Source organism: Danio rerio, chromosome 1 (genome assembly GCF_052040795.2).
Source record: "Danio rerio strain M-AB ecotype USA chromosome 1, GRCz13ab, whole genome shotgun sequence".
Lineage (NCBI taxonomy): Eukaryota > Metazoa > Chordata > Actinopteri > Cypriniformes > Danionidae > Danio > Danio rerio.
The window spans coordinates 57,220,136-57,240,424 of record NC_141021.1 but is presented as its reverse complement, the minus strand read 5'-3'; the positions used below and the strand labels follow the sequence as shown (position 1 = coordinate 57,240,424).

The 20,289-nt window shown below is 36.6% G+C and overlaps 2 protein-coding genes across 15 annotated transcripts in view; one reads left to right on the top strand and one right to left on the bottom strand.

Moving 5' to 3' along the window:
* wu:fj19g03 overlaps positions 1 to 20,289 on the top strand; it is a 70,442-nt gene that overhangs the window by 4,051 nt on the left and 46,102 nt on the right. The gene's annotated exons all lie outside the window — the stretch shown is intronic.
* On the bottom strand, positions 867 to 7,402 carry si:ch211-202h22.10. Its single transcript, XM_087238049.1, has 2 exons — positions 7,179 to 7,402; positions 867 to 2,989 (listed from the first exon to the last, which is right to left on the bottom strand). The coding sequence occupies exons 1-2, from the start codon at positions 7,267 to 7,269 to the stop codon at positions 1,347 to 1,349; spliced, it is 1,734 nt and encodes a 577-aa protein (XP_087094175.1). The 5' UTR covers positions 7,270 to 7,402; the 3' UTR covers positions 867 to 1,346.

Here is a 20,289-nt window from a genome sequence, read left to right as displayed (position 1 = left end):
ATTTATTTATGGTATGGTTATGGGTAAAACGAAGACCATGTGGGTCAGATAGTTGAAACATTAGACTACATTAGACTAATTTCGAGAGGAGCACGTGATATAATTGACTGCAGCTGGCCACCTATCTACACTCATTAGTTAGCCAATCAGATCTACCCTAACTCACTATAAGTAGCCTAGCTAGATATTACTCCCTTATCTTCGTTTTCCGAAGAAACCCCCCTTTCTCTCCCTTTCTCCTCCTTTTCTCCTTTACAAAAAAGGGGAGCTCTCGAGAACCACCTGATCTCGTACTCCCCTCACATGCTCTATGGACCTGGCGGGAGCCCTGGGCTCAACTATCTCCGAGCTCAGGGTTCTCTCCCGGGACAGCATGCCAAACCTGCTTACAGTTGTCAAGCAATATCTAAGTGTGAACTCTTGAACAGAAATTAGTAGAGGTGAGACAAGATCTCATATGACAAGATCTGCGAGATTTAATTGCGACAAGATTTCTCGTCCAGGTGAAATTGTCTTGAGTTTTGACATTATGAAGGAGCATGAGGGTGACATTAGCATTACAAATTGGAGGCAGGATTGGATTTAAACTGCAAATCAAGTGCTTTGCACAAACCTGGGAACCCAGGCTGGCCTTGGAGTTACACGTGTCATTTGGTTGCTTGGGTGAGAAGCCAGTTGGTAGAGTTTATATTTAAATTTAGTGTTTGCATGTCCTTTACAGCATAGAATTCATTAAAATAGTGAATATTCAAAATTATAATATATATATATATATATATATATATATATATATATATATATATATATATATATATATATATATATATATATATAATTTTGAATTTTAAATTATTTTAAAAAAGGGCCTAAATTGTTTTGCAGTTTGTGATTTTGTCTTCAGTAAATTAAAATATATTTTCTGTTTATATATTAGCAAATATTTTGATAATATTCAAAATTAATAATAAGTTATTTTCCATTACCATAGGCTATTAGCAACTTTTTTACAGTGTTCGCTTGCCTTTTTCTCCATAAAATTCATTAAAATAGAAGTAAAATAACATTTATTACAAGTCGAATAAAAAAAAAAAAACCTAAACAGTTTTATAGTTTGTTTTTTTTCAGTTGAATAAAAGACAATTTCCTAAAAATAGAGTAAAAATCTTGTCGTGTCGTTCTCGTGAACCCAATCTCGTGTCTTATCTCGTGGAGTAAGCGTCTCATCACACCCTTAGAAATTAGCTATTAAACTATTATGTTTAAAAATGTGTTAAAGCGTAAACAGCACTTGAAAAAATTTCGCTAATAATTTTGTCGTCAACAATATATCATTTATGGCCTTTAAATTATATTAACACAGTGACTACATCTTTTTCCTCTGACTGATGTTGTATGTCTGATGAATTGTCTGCAGTCTCATCATTTAGATTTTCTTCAGAACGGTCCCTAGTCGTCTTCTGCTCAGTGTGAATTCTCATGTGACGGTTCAGTTGTCCGTGTTGCGTGAATCTCTTTCCGCACTGCGCGCAAGTATAAGGCCTCTCTCCGGTGTGAACTCGCATGTGGACATGAAGGTTTTGCTTCACTGTGAAACTCCGTCCACAATCAGAGCAGCTGAAACACTTGTCACCAGTGTGAACCCTCATGTGCGTCTCTAAGCTTTGTCTTAACGTATAACTCTTTCCACATTCAGTGCAGGTGAAAGGTTTCTCTCCGGTGTGAAGGCTCATGTGACTCTCAAGGCTTTGCTTCACCGTGAACCTCTTTCCGCATTGAGAGCAGATGTACGGTTTAGTTCTGTTGTGAACTCTCATGTGACTTTTAAGGCTTTGCTTCATGGTGAATCTCTTTGCGCACTTAGAACAGGAGAACGGTTTTTCTCCGGTGTGAATTCGTACATGTCTTTCGAGGTGGTTCCTCAAGGCGTAACTGTTTCCACACTGAGGGCAGATGTAAGGCTTCTCTCCGGTGTGATTTCTCATGTGGTATTCAAGCTTATGTTTCACCGTGAAAGTCTTGTCACACATTGAACACGTAAAAGGCCGTTCTCCGGTGTGAATAGTCATGTGACTCTCGAGGCTTTGCTTCACCGTGAATCTCTTTCCACACTGAGGACAGGAAAAAGGCTTCACTCCGGTGTGAACTCTCATGTGACTCTCAAGGTTTTGTTTGACGGCGAAACTTTTTCCACACTCGGCGCACGCAAACGGTTTCTCTCCGGTGTGGATCCTGATGTGACTCTCAAGGCTTTGTTTCACCGAGAAACTCTTTCCGCACTGACGGCAAACGTAGGGCTTTTCTCCGACGTGAATCAACATGTGGCGCTTCAGACTTTGCTGGTGGGTGAAGCTCATTTCACACAGCGAGCAGTTAAAAGGCTTCTCTTCGATGTGAACGCTCATGTGACTTTTAAGACACTGTTTTGCCGTGAAACCCTTTCCGCACTGAGGACACGCAAAAGGCTTCTCTCCGGTGTGAACTCTCATGTGGCTCTCAAGGCTTTGCTTCACTTTATAGCGTTTTCCACATTGGGTGCAGCTGAAAGGTTTCAAGCCGGTGTGAGTTCTTACGTGACGTTTAAGATATCCTAGTTGGGAGAAGATCATGCCGCACTCAGGACAGGTGAATGGTTTCTCTCCTGTGTGAATTCTCATGTGACTTTTGAGGCTTTGTTTTGACGTAACGCTCTTGTCGCATTGAGGGCATGTGAAGGGTTTCTCTCCAGTGTGAATTCGCATGTGTGTTTTAATCTGACCCTGCTGCGTGAAACCTTTTCCGCATTGAGGGCAGCTGAAGGGCTTTTCTCCGGTGTGGATTCTAATATGGGTCTCCAGCTTTTGTTTGGCGGAAAAACACTTCCCACACTCGGGGCAGATGAATGGCTTCTCTTCGGTGGGAATTCTCATTGTCTTTTCGATGCTTCCTGCCTCAAAGGTATGCTTCCCACTTTGACGACATGTGGCGGAATCTTCTGTCAATTCCTTCTGATCTGAAATCAACATGAAAAGATCAGTCAAAAATCAACTCAAGATTCTTACTATAAATTTACATTCGCTTCAAAAGTACCGAAAGCGACGAGAGCGTCCAAGGTCGCTCTGGCCGCCCTGGCGACAACGCTATCTGCCTTCAGCTCCGGCAGCGGGAGCGTCAAAACTCGCTACATTGATCTCGTATTTAAAGGAGCCGTTGCAGCATATAAGTTACATTCCTGCATAAAACATGTTTCTAGCGTGAAAATGTTGCGCACTTCTTATCGAATTCATTTAACAATGGAAGATCAAGTTGCGTGTGGTGTGGCTTTGCTCTGTTTATCAAATATGTGTCCATATGTCTGAAATATCCTGAAGTAGCAGTACTGTTTTGTACTGTCACGTTGCGTGAGAGTCCCGCTTTTTTAAGATAAATTTATATAACATTAATGAACATCAGTAACTCACCAGTAACTTATTTAATGCATGTTCCTGTAAGAAAACATTGTAAATAATTGGAAATCCGGTGAGCGCAATCATCAAGCCCTTGGGAACAACTGTGGTCGGAACCAAAGTTCACAGATCTGTGTTCTCTGAACTGCTATCAAGCGGTGAACGTCTTCATTCTGATTGTTTGCCGCCGAACCGCGTCATAGCTCATTACCATAAAGTTGATTTGTGCTGTTTCTCAATATGCGTTCTTCAGCGGTCTTGCGTCCTCGTGTTCTCATGCAACGTCATCAAAAGCTGCCTAAGTTTAGTTCCAATACTCCAGACCGCAAGTACGGAGGACGCGTGAAACTTCCCGGATGTGATCTTGATATCGAGGACGCAACGATGCAGACTTGAGCACCGAACTCACTCTGGAAGTCCCAGAAGTCATTGCGACTGGAGGTGGGAAGCGCTGCATTTTATTTACATTTATTATTAAAGTTCAGAGATTTAACTTATTTACCTCAGGAGTTTCCTTAAATGAAACGGTGAATATAAACATTACCATGGACATCTTAATAAAGGAATAAACACATTAAGGGTGTTTGTTTGCTGAAATTCGTATTCAAATCTGTTTTATTTATATTGCAATATATATTTATAATGTTTTTATGCATAGTATATATTTTGAAAAGGGGAAAAACAATAAATCGTTGTATGAAGGCTGTAATGTTTAATTAATTTACCATTTAAAACACGTCAAGGTCATGTGACCATCAGGAAGAACGCAGCATTTCAATTCTCAAAGGACGCGTTCTCTGTCCTCGCGGCCTCCAGTGTTCGTTCTTCCGAGGACACCCGGCAAGACTGGTCTCCACAAGTCCGTTCTCTGCGTTCTTGGAATTGAGAAACAGCCTTGATTTCAACTCTCCTCGACGCCCACGCTGGAGAAGACGCGCTGCTCCTCGCCGCCGGCTCTTATTGAAAATGAATGACTTCCGGCTACTTTGACGCTCTCGCCGCTTTCGGTGTGAACATACGGTAACTTGTGTTATTCCCCTTGTCAGAAGAGAGAGTTAGAGGGGTTTGAGTGAAATGTGTAGCCCAGTCTCAATGCCCCCCCTTAAGTAAATTAATTTAAAGTATGGGGTGTTGGAGGGTTGCTGAAGTTCAAGAGAAATAACAAGATAATATTTTGACATACCTGGTAATTTATATAAGTTCCAGTGCTGATTGGATAATTCTACGATCTTCAATGATGAATTATGCTGCGGTCACACTAGAGTTTGTGCGTGTGAAATTCCGTTGTATGACGCTGCGAAAATTGGCATGATTAAACGAGATGATTAGACGTTTTAAAACGCAAGCGATTGGACCATGTTTTACATTTCTGTCCAGTGAGGTCATGTTTTTATACTCGATTGGTCTCAGGCAGTCAAGTGATACGATTTCGCAGGTCAGAGTTCACCAAGCTTGAACTTTGCAACTTGACACACAAACTTGCGTTTCCGTTCTGACGCATTTGCGTGCGTATGAATGGAAGTCTATAGGAAGAAAAGTCCAGTGTGACCGCAGCTTTAGCCTTCTCAATGATTTGCTTATGCTCCACTCAAAATTATTTAATAAAACTTCACTCAGAGAGGATTAATTTCTGGCTTTGCTGATGATAAAAAACTCACAGCAATGGTTTACACCTGACATGAATCTATATTAGGCATGGGATGATAACTGTTTTCATGGTATACCGCGGTTTGGAAAAGTCATTTTACTTTTTTTTTTTTTTTTTAGTTTTTTAGGACAACAGTATCTCCAGCAGAAAAGCTATCCAAGGATGCTGTTTGAGGTTGTGAAGAAATCAGTGTTTTCTAAACTAATGAAGACTGCAGAAGGCTCTGATTGATGTGAATTATTTAGCCTGACATGTTTACTGTTCCAAAATATTTTAAATCTTTCACAAAATGAATATATGGCGTTCAAAGGGGGAAAGGGTTTTTGTTTTTTTTCCCAGACATTTAGAAAGAATATATTTAAGAGCAATGATCTCAACACTGTGGTACCAGGACATTTATATCCATGGTTATCATACTGTGAGAGTCTTATACCGGCCCATGCCTAATCTATATAATATTATTTTCTGAATGTTTTTACAAAGTTCAAAATGTTCATTCATTTTTTTAGATGATGTATCAACATTAATTTGGGATTTAATAATGTTTTTTTTCAATTCTCTACATAATGTTTCAGTCTCATGTTGTTATATGAACATTGTAAGATCCGTCCACATTATGAAAATGTTCTAAGTATGTTCCCCTAACATTCTCAATAGATTATTGTGGAAGGTTTGTTGATTGTTCGAACGCGTTCTGGTCAACTCTGTTACATCACTTATAAAATGGCATAACAATCTGTAAATCATTCATTCGTTTTCTTTTTGGCTCAGTCCCTTTATTAATCTGGGGTCGCCACAGCGGAATGAACCGCCAATTTTTCCAGTATTTGATTTATGCAGCGGATGCCCTTCCAGCTGCAACACATCTCTGGGAATACACACTCATTCACACTCATACACTACAGACAATTTAGCCAACCCAATTCCCCTATAGCACATGTGTTTGGACTGGGGGAAACCGGAGAACCTGGAGGAAACTTAAGGAGACTTAAATGTCTTAAATTCTGTTTTTAGCAAAAATAAATTAGTATATTATGTTTTTTTTTCAGTTATCTGTAAATATAAATGACAACACTACACATGTTCTAGCCAAACTAAAAGAAATGTTTATCCGAAAGAAAAACATAATGGAAAATACTGTATTGCTCTGTTAATATATAATAATATAATAATTAATTAATTTTGTCTTCAACTTCAATCTTTATTTTAATTACTCCAACTTAAGTCACTTTTAAATTCTGAATTGAACAGAAAATTGTGCCTGCCTCTGACTGAACTCTTCCAGAAATTATTATTCATTGTTTAATTAATATAGGGATTGACGGCTGGTAGTGAAAACTACTTGGACATAGGAAAAGGGGGCAGGCCTTGTAAAGAGTCAGTTCACTGGCAGAATGCGACAAGTGTTTGACATACAAACGATTTTACCTTTCAATGTCTTCTTGATATTAAACTTGGCAGAATTTATACAAGGTTATTGTATTAATACTATTTTATATTAGTTACTAGTATACATAATAAGGCCTTATTTTTAGATGGTTCAAAAATCTAGCAAGTAAATAAGGTGTAAACTGGATTGTAAATAGTTTGTTTCATTAATCGTCAGTGACCTGCATCATCCACAATTATCTGTTCTCAGTTTCTGTTTAGTAAACAGACAGCAGCGGAGACAGATCAACCATAAAACTTTATTTTGTGATGAAGATCAGCTGACTTGCATCATCATTAAATGGTCGAAGCATTATTATTCCGTTAATACACACAAATTACACATTTAATGTATGTTTAATGTACTATTTAATAAACATATAAAGTTTTTAATGCAAATTTGTTGAGTTTACTAGCAGGCTATATATAAAATCTGGCTCTATTTCTATTATATGATGACATTTCCACCATCTAAAATTGTTTTTGAAAAGCAGTCAATGCTGATTATTGATGATTAACGAGCATCTGTCAGCTTCAGACACATCTGGAGTAGCGTGACCCTCCGTTATAGGTTTCATAGACAAATCATTTGACTCGTTGCTTTTTTTACGACCAACAAATAACTCAATTAACTCATCCATTAATGACATGTTTCCTTGTAATGGACAAAAACAACATACACTGGCCTGCGTTATTGTGCTCGTGTCTAGCTGACGGCTGCGTCTCCACATCTGGCGCCTGTGTTGTCTGGCTGTTTTCAGGCTCTTCCATTATCAGTCGTCAGTCAGTTATAGTGCACGCTATTCTTTAATGCCAGTTCTACAGTAAGAGCATTTGTTTTGTTATGACTTGACGCTTTCAAAACGCCTGGAGATCCGATCTTGAACGTAAACGATTCTTTTGTTTCGATTCAGAGGTTCCGAGTGCGTACCAAACTGACAAGGTCACGTGATTGCAGCACAGGAGTGATCTTTACGTCATAAACTGACACTAAAGCCGCTAGATGGCGCAGTAGATCTGCTGATGATAAGGAATCTTGAAAATGAAAGTGATGCGTGACACAATGACGTTTGCTGTTTAAACAATCAAACAAGTAAAAACGGCTAAATAAGCTGAACTAAATTTGTATTTTAAATAAAACAATTTTAAGACTACTTGCATTACAATTTGACTACTTGTGTTGGACTATTTCTCCAGGTTGACTTATAAGAGAGACTATTAAGAACATTCAAAAAAGTGTTTTTGAACCATAACAGGGTACAACGCTAAATATATATATATATATATATATATATATATATATATATATATATATATATATATATATATATATATATATATATATATATATATAATTTTATTTATTTATTTATTTATTTATTTTTTTACTTTTGTTAAGATTTTTACTTGCCCTGTCAAAATTTTCTCTGGCCCCACCAAAAAAAAAAAAAAATAGTTAGCTATTTATTTATTCAGCATAACTTTTCTTTAAATACAACTGACAATTTAAAAATGATTTAATTTAAGTATAAAATCGATTAGATTCATTAAAGTGAATGGTTTAGTTGAAAACTACAACAGTTTTATGTTTTATTTTTTTTGTTTGTTTAAAACCACCAAAATGCTCAATTTTAGAAACCGGCTCATTACATCAGTCTATAATACTGTCTATATTTTTATTTTTCATTTATTTGTAAACCTAGATTTAAAATGCATTTTACTTGTTGCTCTTGCTTGATCCATCAGCATAATATTCATATTAGCCTACGCTTTAATCAATTATGACCTTTGAGGGCTTTTTTTATGTAGACTGAGATTGCTAAAGAAAGTCTATAAGGGGGGTCTGTGCAGGGGTGCATTTCTCCACACAACACCGGGATTGCATTCAGATCTTGAATCTTGATCTTTCTTTCGAGGTGTCGAAATGAACAAAACGAATGAACAAAAAAATTGGCCTAAAACAAAATATAAGATAAAAAAATATCTAAAAATTTCATAACTTTTTTTTTGGTCAACGGATAAACAGCACTCGTAAATATTTAAGCATGCTTTCAATTTCATATTAGACATGAAATGCACATTTGCCAGTAGAAATGACATCCTGCCCTACTCATCATTCTATCTTCTTATAGCCATATATATGGCCATCACACAACCATAATACACTGTGATATAGCCTGGTTCATTGGATCGTTTTGTTTCACTACTATTGATACGCTTAAACGAGCCCAGACCACCTCTACCACGCTTACTGGACAAACGAGACCGGTTCCGAAACAAATGTCTGGGCATGAAAGCACGCAATTGACAAACAGTCGCAGCCAAATGAAAGTTTAGTGACAAGGCAGCACTGGCCCCGATCTGACCAATAACCATTCTGTATACTGTCCCAAGCGTCTTGCAATCTGGCCCCGGGCCAGCGGGCAGTTCTTATTGTTGAGCCCTGCATTATTATAATAATGTACTGAATATTAGTATTTACAACACCTTGCTAAGAATATCCAGAACCTGAGAGAACTCATAACCTCCATTTCATATTTCAAGAGCTCTATTTTTGTGTAAGGGATTAAAAGTGTGTATTTACTACTTTGGTAAACGCATTCTAAACTTGTAATCTTGTTAGATTTTTAATGTATTTTAGGCGACGGTCTGAAATGTAACGGAAGGCGATATTTTTTTTAAGTAACGCAAGGTGGATTTGTGTGACGCTGTTGCTGTGACGCCTAGTCAGTGTATTTGCCGTTATCGGACAACATTCCTCACCCATAGACAGAAAAAAATACACAGTGAGCGTTTGAAATTGGAATAGGCGAGCAATGGATGTTTTCCAGACATGAAAATTTGATAATAAACATTAAGTCTTCAAAGGGGATTGGAGAGAAATGCGATTTTGCACTAATCCAGTTAAAAAGTGTCCTGTTTGAAATGTGTTATGAAATAGTTGGAGTTGAAGTGTGAATATATCAAACGCCAGACAGTACCATTTCTCACATTAGACTGCTGTGGATTTAGCAGCATGTTTTTCTGACTTACCTGGCTTTGGTTGTGCTTTATTTCATATTTTGCACCATGACACTTTTAACTAACTTTTTTTTTTTTTTTTTTACATTTTTGGATTATTATAGTATTTTTAAATGCAAAGGGCACTACTTGCTTTTTTAAAATGCTTGATTTATGTACGTATGTGCTTGTTTGTTAAAAACCAAGTCATGTTATAAATATTTATTTCTTATATTTTCGATAAAAATTCAGATTTGAAATTTTGCAATAAGGGCACCACGGTGGCTCAGTGGTTAACACTGTTGCCTTACAGCAACAGGGTTGCTGGTTCGAGTCCTGGATGTGCCAGTTGGCTTTTCTGTGTGGAGTTTCCTCCGTGGGCCACAATCCAAACACATGTGCCATAGGTGGATTGAAAAAATTAACTTGGCCTTAGTGTATGTGTGTGTGTGTAAATGAGTGTTTATGGGCGTTTCCCAATACTGAGTTGCAGCTGCAAGGGTATTTGCTGCTTAAAAAATAGTTGGCGGTTCATTCTGTTGTGGCGACCTCTAAAATAGAGACTAAGCCAAAGGAAAATGAATGAATGAACTTTGAATTTGACCCCAGCCTTACAGCATTAATCTGACTTCTCATTGCATTTACAGATTTTGACCAGCAGGTGGCGCAGGTGTAATATGTTTCCATCATTCAGTAAATCCTCAATTTAAAATTGCCATTTGCCAGTAAACTTGTTTTAATTTGCTTTGCTTTAATTTACAATGTTCAAGGTTACTTGACATTTTAGAAAGGGCACCAGCTTCTTTCCTTAAGGGATATTTTCATATAAAATTCAGTTACTTTGTCTGGGAAATGCAGGGAAAGCTTCTTGAAAGTTCTTTCCAGCCCAGCTAAAGAAAACACCTAGGCAGTTTTGATCAGCAGGAGTCGCGAGCGTGAAGTGTTTGGAACAACAAAATAAATACATAAATTCACGTGACAAAGCAATCAGCAATCGAAGAGAAAAGCTCATCACTACTTTATTGAAAGATAGTCTATATCTCCCTTATAGAAAAGAAACAAGAGGCAATGTTAGCTATAGTTATTTACATCCAGGCTTTGTTCTCTGGCTGTCAAGGAAGTCGAATGAGGCTTATGATTGATCCGATGCATAATGTGTTGTTTAATATTTACATCTTTACCTTTCAGCTTCCCAAATGTTAAAATACTATATTTTTTTAACCATACTGTAGTAACATAGTATTTACAACTCTTTGTTAACAGTATAATTGAGTAAAGTGAAAAACTGTACTAAATACTGTAGTATACTGTGGTGTTAAGCTCTCCCTGCCACTGTTAAATACAATAGTTGGAGAAAACAGTATTGGGCAATTTGTTTATATCACTATACAGTAGTTGTTGTGTTAACATACAATCCCCACAACAGATCAATTTAAAGTACTTTACTATAGCATCGTTCAAAAACACAGTATTATTTTCTGCTTGTGGGTTTTTCTCTATGCATGTTCCACATTGATTTTATTTTATTAAAAGCATGACTGTCGACAAAAATGGCAGCTGGTCATGTATATTAAATATGAATTTAATTTTTGACTCTGCATGATAGTAGCACATAGTCATACGAGGATGAAAATGCACATCTATAGCTCTTTGTCCTTTTCCCCCCTCTTCATCTCTTTTAATTCCCCTTGAGATGAAATGAGATCTGGAGAAGATAGAGTAGTTCATTCATTCTTGAAACCCTGAAAACTCATCATATCTTCATGAGCAGAAGCACAAAGACTGAAATACTTTGAAGGCTGCACTTTCAGGTCATCGAGATGAGGAGGCAAATGATCATCCTGTATTTCCTGTATCTCTTTGTTATTTACAAACACACGACTGTACACTATTGTGTGTCCATTTAAGTGAAAACTATGGAGCCCGATCAGCCTCAAAAATAATAGTTACAAAATAAAATTCACACAAGCAGAGCGCAATTCATGCTTACAAAGTCAAATTTTTAAAAATCATAAATATTTTCGCCAAATGAATTGGATTTGTGTATTTTTTAATCGATTTGTATAGTTTTGAATGGTGTTTCGAATGTACGAATTGGATTTGTGCATTTTTTAATCAAGTTTTAAATGAAGAATTTGGATTTGCCTAATTTTTAATGTATTTGCCTATTTTAGAATCGCGTTTTAAATTTTCGAACTGCATTTGTGTATTTTTGACTCGTGTTTCAAATTTATGAATTTGGATTTGTGTATTTTTGAATCGTGTTTTGAATTTACGAATTTGGATTTGGGTATTTTTGAATCGTGTTTTGAATTTATGAATTGCATTTGTGTATTTTTGAATCGTGTTTTGAATTCACAAATTTGGATTTGGGTATTTTTAAACCGATTTGTGTATTTTTGGATCGTGTCTTAAATTTATGAATTGGATTTTTTGTGTTTTTGAATCGTGTTTTGAGTTCACGAATTTGGATTTGCGTATTTTTGAATCGATTTGTGTATTTTCGAATCATGTTTTGAATTTTACGAATTTGGATTTGCAAATTTTTGAATCGATTTGTGTATTTTCGAATCATGTTTTGAATTTTACGAATTTGGATTTGCACATTTTTGAATCGATTTGTGTATTTTTGAATTTTGTTTTGAATTTACGAATTGGATTTATGTATTTTTGAATTGTTTTTTGAAGTTACAAATTTTTTTTTTTAACTATATTTTGAATTTATGAATTAGATTTTGTGCATTTTTGAACCGTATTTAAAATTTACAAATTAGATTTTTGTATTTTTTTTATCATGTTTTGAACTTACAAAAATCGATTATGTAAATGTGAATTGTGTTGTAGATGTATGAATTTGGCTCCATAAGAACTTCCAATTTACACCTTTTTGGATTATACAACAAGAAATCCCTTTTTTAAAAAAGTAAGTAACAGCAAATAATATAGTGTTTTTTGAACCACACTAGAGTAAAGTACTTTGATGAATATGTTGTGGTGATTCCATTAGTTGCTATGGTAACTCAACAACTACAATAATGTGGTGATGCCATTGGCCCATAAACATTTTCTGTGTGTTGTCAAATCATTTCATAACTGGAAAAAGAGGGAATTTAATCAGAACTCAACATTAAAACAGCTGCCATAACATTATTTATCAATTTGTGGACCTTTTTGGAATCTAGGAAACTATGGAACTGAAATTTTAAAACAAATTAGGGCCATTGTTATTGTTTACATCCCTGACAATGTAGTATACTCACTAACAGTAAAAAATAAGTACAGTATTTATTACAGTTAACCAGTTCATTATAGTTATTTCTACAGTATAATGTGGCATTCATTAACAAAGTGTTGTAAACACTCTATAATAATACACTTCACTGTAGTTCACAAACACTGATTATAGTATTTGCAATAGCATTTTGTCTGTTCATGGCATTATTAAATATGAATTGTGGTATCGTTGGGTTTTATTTTATGGGATTTTAATTCTTTTGGGGATGTGCTCGGAACTCTGCTTAATATTTATAGTATTTTTGGAAATTTGGTAATTCCCATTAGGATAATAAACCCTAGAAGAAGAAAAAAACACACAGAGTTAAAACATGTAAGACATTAGCCGAGTGTTTCTCTTGCTCATTGTGTTGTAAAAAATGACCATCACATGTGTGAAGAAAACATCAAGAGCTCTAATATGCAAACCTATAGGTGTTGTAGGCCCTAAAAGCCTAAAGTATAATGCCCTTGACAATTAGCATCAGTGTAATCACTGATTATCTCATTAACAAGCTTATGAAGATTGTAAATACGCACTCAAAACCCTTTTCATAGACTTCTAATCAGCAGAGGATACATTAGCTCTCTGTATGAGGAAAAGCTGTAGACATGCATGAGCAGCACGTTCTGCCTGTGATTATACTGAGCCTTTCAGCTCAGTCACAGGTTCTGCTGGACTCTGATTGGTCTGTTCAACATGTGCGTATTCATTATTCATTCTGGATGGGCTTGTGTGTAAATGCAGAGTAGACTGTGCTGTGAGAAATGGAGGAGTGTGAAAAAAGAGGCATGATGTGGGTGGAGGAATGAATGGAGGTAGAGGCTGTGCTGTGATCAGTACACTGTCAATCTGTCTGTCTCTCTATCATCTGTCTTTCTATCTATCTGTCTGTCCTTCTGTTTATCTATTTTTCTGTCTGTCTGTCTATCTTTCTGTCAGTCTGTCTGCCTATCTGTTTATCTATTTATCTGTCTGTCTGTCTTCTCTATATGTCATCTATTCATCTGTTTATTTGTCTGTTTGTTTGTTGTCTTTATCCGTCTGTCTATCTTTCTGTCTATCTGTCTTTTCTATTCATCTGTCTGTCTGTCTATTTGTTTCTGTTTGTCTTCTCGTTCCATGTGTCTATCTGTATCTGTCTGTCTGTCTTTTCTTTTTGTATATTTATGTCTGTCTGTCTGTCTATCTGTATCTATCTGTCTGTTTTTCTGTCTATTCTTCTATCTGTCTGTCTTCTCTATTTGTCCGTCCATCTATCTGTCTGTCTATTCGTCTGTCTTTTCTCCATCTGTCTGTCTGTCTGTCTATTTGTTTCTATTTGTCTTCTCTATCCATCTGTCTATCTGTATCTGTATGTCCGTCTGTCTTCTCTTTTTGTCTGTCTGTGTCTGTCTGTCTTTTCATTCTGTATATTTATGTCTGTCTGTCTGTCTGTCTGTCTGTCTATATGTTTGTCTTCTCTCTCCATCTGTTTGTCTGTATATCTATCGGTCCCTCTATCTTGTCTGTCCATCTATTCATCTGTCTATTTGTTTCTTTGTTCGTCTGTCTATCTGTATTTGTCTGTCCATCTGACTTTTCTATTTGTCTGACTATCTTTGTCTGTCTGTCTTTCTATTAGTCTGTCTGTCTTTTCTATCTGTCAGTTAGTCTGTCTGTATCCGTCTGTCCGTCTTTCCGTCAATTTGTGTCTGTCTATCTGTTTGTCTTCTCTCCATCTGTCTATCTGTATCTATCTATCTATCCATCTGTCTGTCTGTCTGTCTGTCTATTCATCTATACATCTGTCTTCTCTATCTGTCTGTTTGTCTTCTCTGTCTATCCGTCTGTCTGTCTTCTCTGTCTATTTATCTATCTGTCCGTCTGTTCATCTTTCTATTTGTATGTCTTCTCTCTGTCTGTCTGTCTTTTCTGTCTGTTTGTCTATCTGTATCTGTCTGTCTTCTATTTCTGTCTTTTTGTGTCTGTCTGTCACTGTTTGTCTACTCTGTCCGTCTGTCTATCTGTATATATTTGTCTATCCGTCTGTCTATCTGTCCGTCTGTCTATCCGCCTGTCTGTCTTTTCTATTCATTTGTTTTCTATCCATCTGTATCTGTCTGTCCGTCTGTGTTCTCTACATGTCTGTCAGTCTATTCATCTATCCGTCTGTCTATCCCTCTGTCCATCTGTCTATCTATTTATCTGTCTGTCTATTTGTCTGTCTATTGTCTGTCTGTTAATCTGTCTGTCTACTCATCTGTCCATCCATCTCTCTGTCTGTGTCTGTCTGTCTGTCTTTCTGTCTGTCTGTTTGTCTGTCTGTCTGTCTGTCTGTCTGTCTTTCTATCTATCTATCTATCTATCTATCTATCTATCTATCTATCTATCTATCTATCTATCTATCTATCTATCTATCTATCTATCTATCTATCTATCTATCTATCTATCTATCTATCCATCCATCCATCCATCCATCCATCCATCCATCCATCCATCCATCCATCCATCCATCCATCCATCCATCCATCCATCCATCCATCCATCCATCCATCCATCCATCCATCCATCCATCCATCCATCCATCCATCCATCCATCCATCCATCCATCCATCCATCCATCCATCCATCCATCATCTTTGTCTGTCTGTCTGTCTGTCTGTCCTCTCTTTCTTTCTTTCTTTCTTTCTTTCTTTCTTTCTTTCTTTCTTTCTTTCTTTCTTTCTTTCTTTCTTTCTTTCTTTCTTTCTTTCTTTCTTTCTTTCTTTCTTTCTTTCAATACTTTGAGTATTCTGTCAACCTGTTCATGGACCTGCTGTTTTTTTGCATGTTATCAAGCAGAAACGCACACATCTGCCTCAGACTTTCTTCTCTATAAAGACTAAATTGGGACTTTTCTGTATGTCCTCCCCCTTGAGTCTCCAAGTGGATGTTTAATCTGATCATCAGGATGGTCCAAAACTTCATACAGACTTTCTCATCAAAGTCAGAGCAGTGACTGCAGGGTCTCTGTGTTTTCTAGACCCCTCATTTCACTTCAAAACCTCTCGTTCTAACCCCGTTTTTTTGCTTGTCGCGACTTCAAAGCCATCATTCATATTTCTGTCTACATTTATCTTAGTTACTGCCATCGGTGATTCAGGATGGGTTCAGAGAAGCATGCTATTGTAGGAGATTACAGCAAAGAAACAAGCAGAGACTAGCATGTTCAATGAAGGCTAGCACTGCATTTACTGTATATAGTATAGTAGCTTTGTCACATTTACCAGTTTGAATGTAAAATCATTAATCATTCAAACCAGAGTTGATTGTCAGGATTTTGATTGCTCACAATAAATCCTGAAACATTGTGGTTTGCTAAAAGCAAAAGGCTGCAATGTAAATGCATGTGTATGTGGACCGATAAGAAATATATACACTCGCTGGCCACTTTATTAGGTACACCTGCCCAACTGCTCGGTAATGCAAATTTCTAATCAGCCAATCACCTGGCAGCAACTCAATGCATTTAGGCATGCAGACGGTAGTGTATGTGTGTGAATGAGTGTGTAAGGATGTTTCCCAGTGATGGGTTGCAGCTTCATTCTGATGTGGCAACCCCCGATTAATAAAGACACTAAGCCGAAAAGAAAATGAATGAATGACACAATACTGTAGATTCTGCTTGAATATTGCTCTACAATTCCATGCGTGTTCAATACAAGCTCAGGAGGCGGAGATGAATGTCAAAAGTATTAGTAATTTATTAAGTACAACTGAATTTATTAAGTATAAATTGTACTATTGGTTATACAATGCTACCCAAGAGAACACATCAGGCAGTCGGCATGCGTTTCCTTGGGACGAAAGACCCATTTTATAATCGCAGAAGAAGAAGCCGGGTCGTCTCCCTGTAAGCTTTTCTGCACCGTCTGTAGTTCCCCTTTTCTGCACAGAAGAAATGAACCAATTAAATACACATGCTTTGAAGCCTCCATAGGCCTCAATATGTTCTCACAAATAGTTACACAAGAAATCAGAAGCGAGAGACACACACCATTTTTATTGTTTCTGCTGCATCTTTTTTTTTTTTTTTGGCCGAGATATTCTGCAAAATGCTTCATTAGTATGCAAAACACATCTCACTCAAAGGACAGTTTTAGTTAACATATAATGTGGCAGAGCATACAAAATATTTCCAAATAAAGGATAACTCTTATGAGGAATTCATTCATTAATTTTATTGTCGGCTTAGTTACTTTATTAATCCGGGGTCACCACAGCAGAATGAACCGCCAACTTATCCACCAAGGTTTTTTGCAGCGGATGCCCTTCCAGCCGCAACCCATCCCTGGGAAACATCCACACACATTCACACACACACACCCAATTCACCTGTACCACATGTCTTTTGGACTGTGGGGGAAACCGAAGCACCCAGAGGAAACCTACGCGAAGGCAGGGAGAACATGCAAACTCCACACAGAAACGCCAACTGGGCCGAGGTTCAAACCAATGTCCTTCTTGCTTTACGCCTCTAATTAGGAATGAAAAAATTTATTATATTTTCTTACAATTTGCATGTGGTATATTATACTACAAGACACAGCAGTAGTAAAAACTAAAGTGTACTACATTATTTACTACAGTTATCAGTTCACAATAGTCAATACTACATTAATATAGTGTTGTATTACACTTTACTATTGTATGTAGTACAATACAGTGTGGCACGGGTTTCTTCCGGTGCTCCGGTTTCCCCCACAGTCCAAACACATGCGCTATACGTGAATTGATTAAACTAAATTGGCTGTAGTGTACAAGTGTGTGTGTGTGTGTGTGTGAATGAGTGTGTATGGATGTTTCCTAGTACTGAGCAGCTGAAAGGGAATCCGCTGCATAAACATATGCTGGAATTGTTATATTAATAGTGAATGAATAAATGTACAATACACTGTAGTATTTACTCTATGAATGAATGAATTGATTTATTTAACAGGGACAATGCACAAAGATTACATTAATCTCAAAGAGGAAAGATGCATTGTGCAAGGTTGTAGCAGGATTGCTAACAGGGTAAAATTACAACAATAAAATCCAATTAATTAAAAAGTCTGTTTAAAACATTCAAGCATAATCGCATACAAACTAAAACACTGACAACTCAAAAACATCTTACTCAGTATGTACAAATTTCATTTGACAAAAACCACCTCCTAGTCAGGCGTGAAAACATCTTAATCAATCATAATTTGTACATGTGATTATTTCTGTAGGGAGAGAGTCTCATAGATTTGAGGCTTTATAAATCAAAGAGGATTGACCAAAAGAGGTCTTGCGTTTAGAGACAATATATTCCCCTCTTACCATAGAACGCGTCACTCGCGATGTTTTCTCTGATTTGGAATTACATTTTTTTTTTTAACGATGGAGCAGAAAGATTGTGAATAATTTTAAAAACCAAATAAATATTGGGGCGAGGCAGTGGCGCAGTAGGTAGTGCTGTCGCCTCACAGCAAGAAGGTCGCTGGGTCGCTGGTTCGATCCTCGGCTCAGTTGCCGTTTCTGTGTGGAGTTTGCATGTTCTCCCTGCCTTCGCGTGGGTTTCCTCCGGGTGCTCCGTTTTCCCCCACAGGCCAAAGACATGTGGTACAGGTGAATTGGGTAGGCTAAATTGTCCATAGTGTATATGTGTGTGTGGATGTTTCCCAGAGATGGGTTGCGGCTGGAAGGGCATCCGCTGCGTAAAAACTTGTTGGATAAGTTGGCAGTTCATTTCGCTGTGGCGACCCCGGATTAATAAAGGGACTAAGCCGACAAGAAAATGAATGAATGAATGAAATATTGGAATATTTAATAATATTATCAAAACTTAAGAGACTCTATTTTTCTAATATATTGCAGTGATCGTACAACCGAGGCTTTTTATCATGAATTTTAAGTGCTCTCTTGTATACTGATTCCAGCGGTGTTAAAGATGATTTACATGCCTGAGACCAGCTCGTTATACAGTACAACAAACGTGGAACAATCATAGTATTTAAATAAATACCAGAGGCCTCATACGTCAGAGAATCTCTAATATGTTTAAACTTTCTTAGATTGAATCTCAGTATGGTAGCAAGTTTTTTAATATGAGTTTCAAAATTAAGGTTTAAGTCCAACAGATTATATAAATGATTATAGTTTTTTCATTGCTTGAAATAGTGTAATTGACAAACAGAAATCGATAGTCGTGCCGCCTCTACTAATTAAATTTTAGTTTTTTTAATATTGAATTCCAGCTTAACAGGTTATAATTGCATCTTGCCAAACTGTTTACTTAAATAACATGTTTCCGGTTGACGTGTAAAAGACAATTTCCTGGAAATATTGACTGTAAATTTTCCATATGAGTTCACCGCATATGTAAAAGCGCTTGACATGATCTTGACGCCAGAGACCCACCAGAACAAATTCAGCACAGTTCAGTGAGCATGTCACAAACACACCATCTTAAGAAGCCATTAGCTGAGTGACACACTCACACACATGCTTATTTTTACATGTCATTAATCTGTCCTCGGCTCTGAAAAAGCTCTGGACTGATAGTGGCAGTTTGTATTGCAGACGTGTAGATAAACAGTTTGCCTTACTACTGTAAACAGCGCATGAATGTTATCAATGAGTCTCTCTGAGAGTCTCTGTGTTTATTTTTAAACATGCGAATACATTCAAAGTGTCTTTCGTTCATGCTAAAAGAAAATTGAGTTTAAGACACAATTGTGGGTCTAACATGTTGTCAAAATTATACTAGGTCATAATTAAAAGGAAAATGTAATTATTTACAGTAATTTAACTGTAAAAAAATCCACATGATTGCTTTTAGTTGTCCCAGCACAAAACTGTTAAGTGGATTGAACATAAAAAATTAAGTTGTCTCCAAAAAACGTAAGAATTGTGTCGTTTCAACTCACTTTAAATAAGTAGTTGAACAAGCAGCATAAGTAAATTGAGTGCATGAGAGAAATGTTTTTTTTAGCAAATCAGTTCATAAAAGCAATTTTTAAAAATGTTTTGAATACTCCTAAGCAAAAATATGACTAAAAATGCAATGTGTGTATCTTAAGTCAATTTTGTTTATTTATTAAAAGTGTAATACACTTTTGAATGGATCCTATTTTTAAACACATCTATAGATTCTCTTTTTTCAGTGCTAAAAATAATCTGAGAGTAAAAGTCAAAATATGCCACTGAAATATAGTCTTAGTTATAGTAGGACATAGGTAGATGGACACCTAGAATTATTATATGGAATATTCTCATCCAAAACAATTACCCAAATTATTTTTAAGTTGTGGGGGTTGGATGGGAGTGTTGGGTTTTTCAACCCAAACTGAATAAAATATGATAAAATAACCCTAAACATTTAAATTTGGTCCTTTAATTTTTGCTATATTAACCAGCTGCTGATTTTGTCCATATTTTACTCTAATTTGGCCTGGAAATCCAAGTGTTTTTTAGCCTTTAGACTTGTTAGTTAGCGAATATTTTTATTTTATTACAAGAACTTTGGG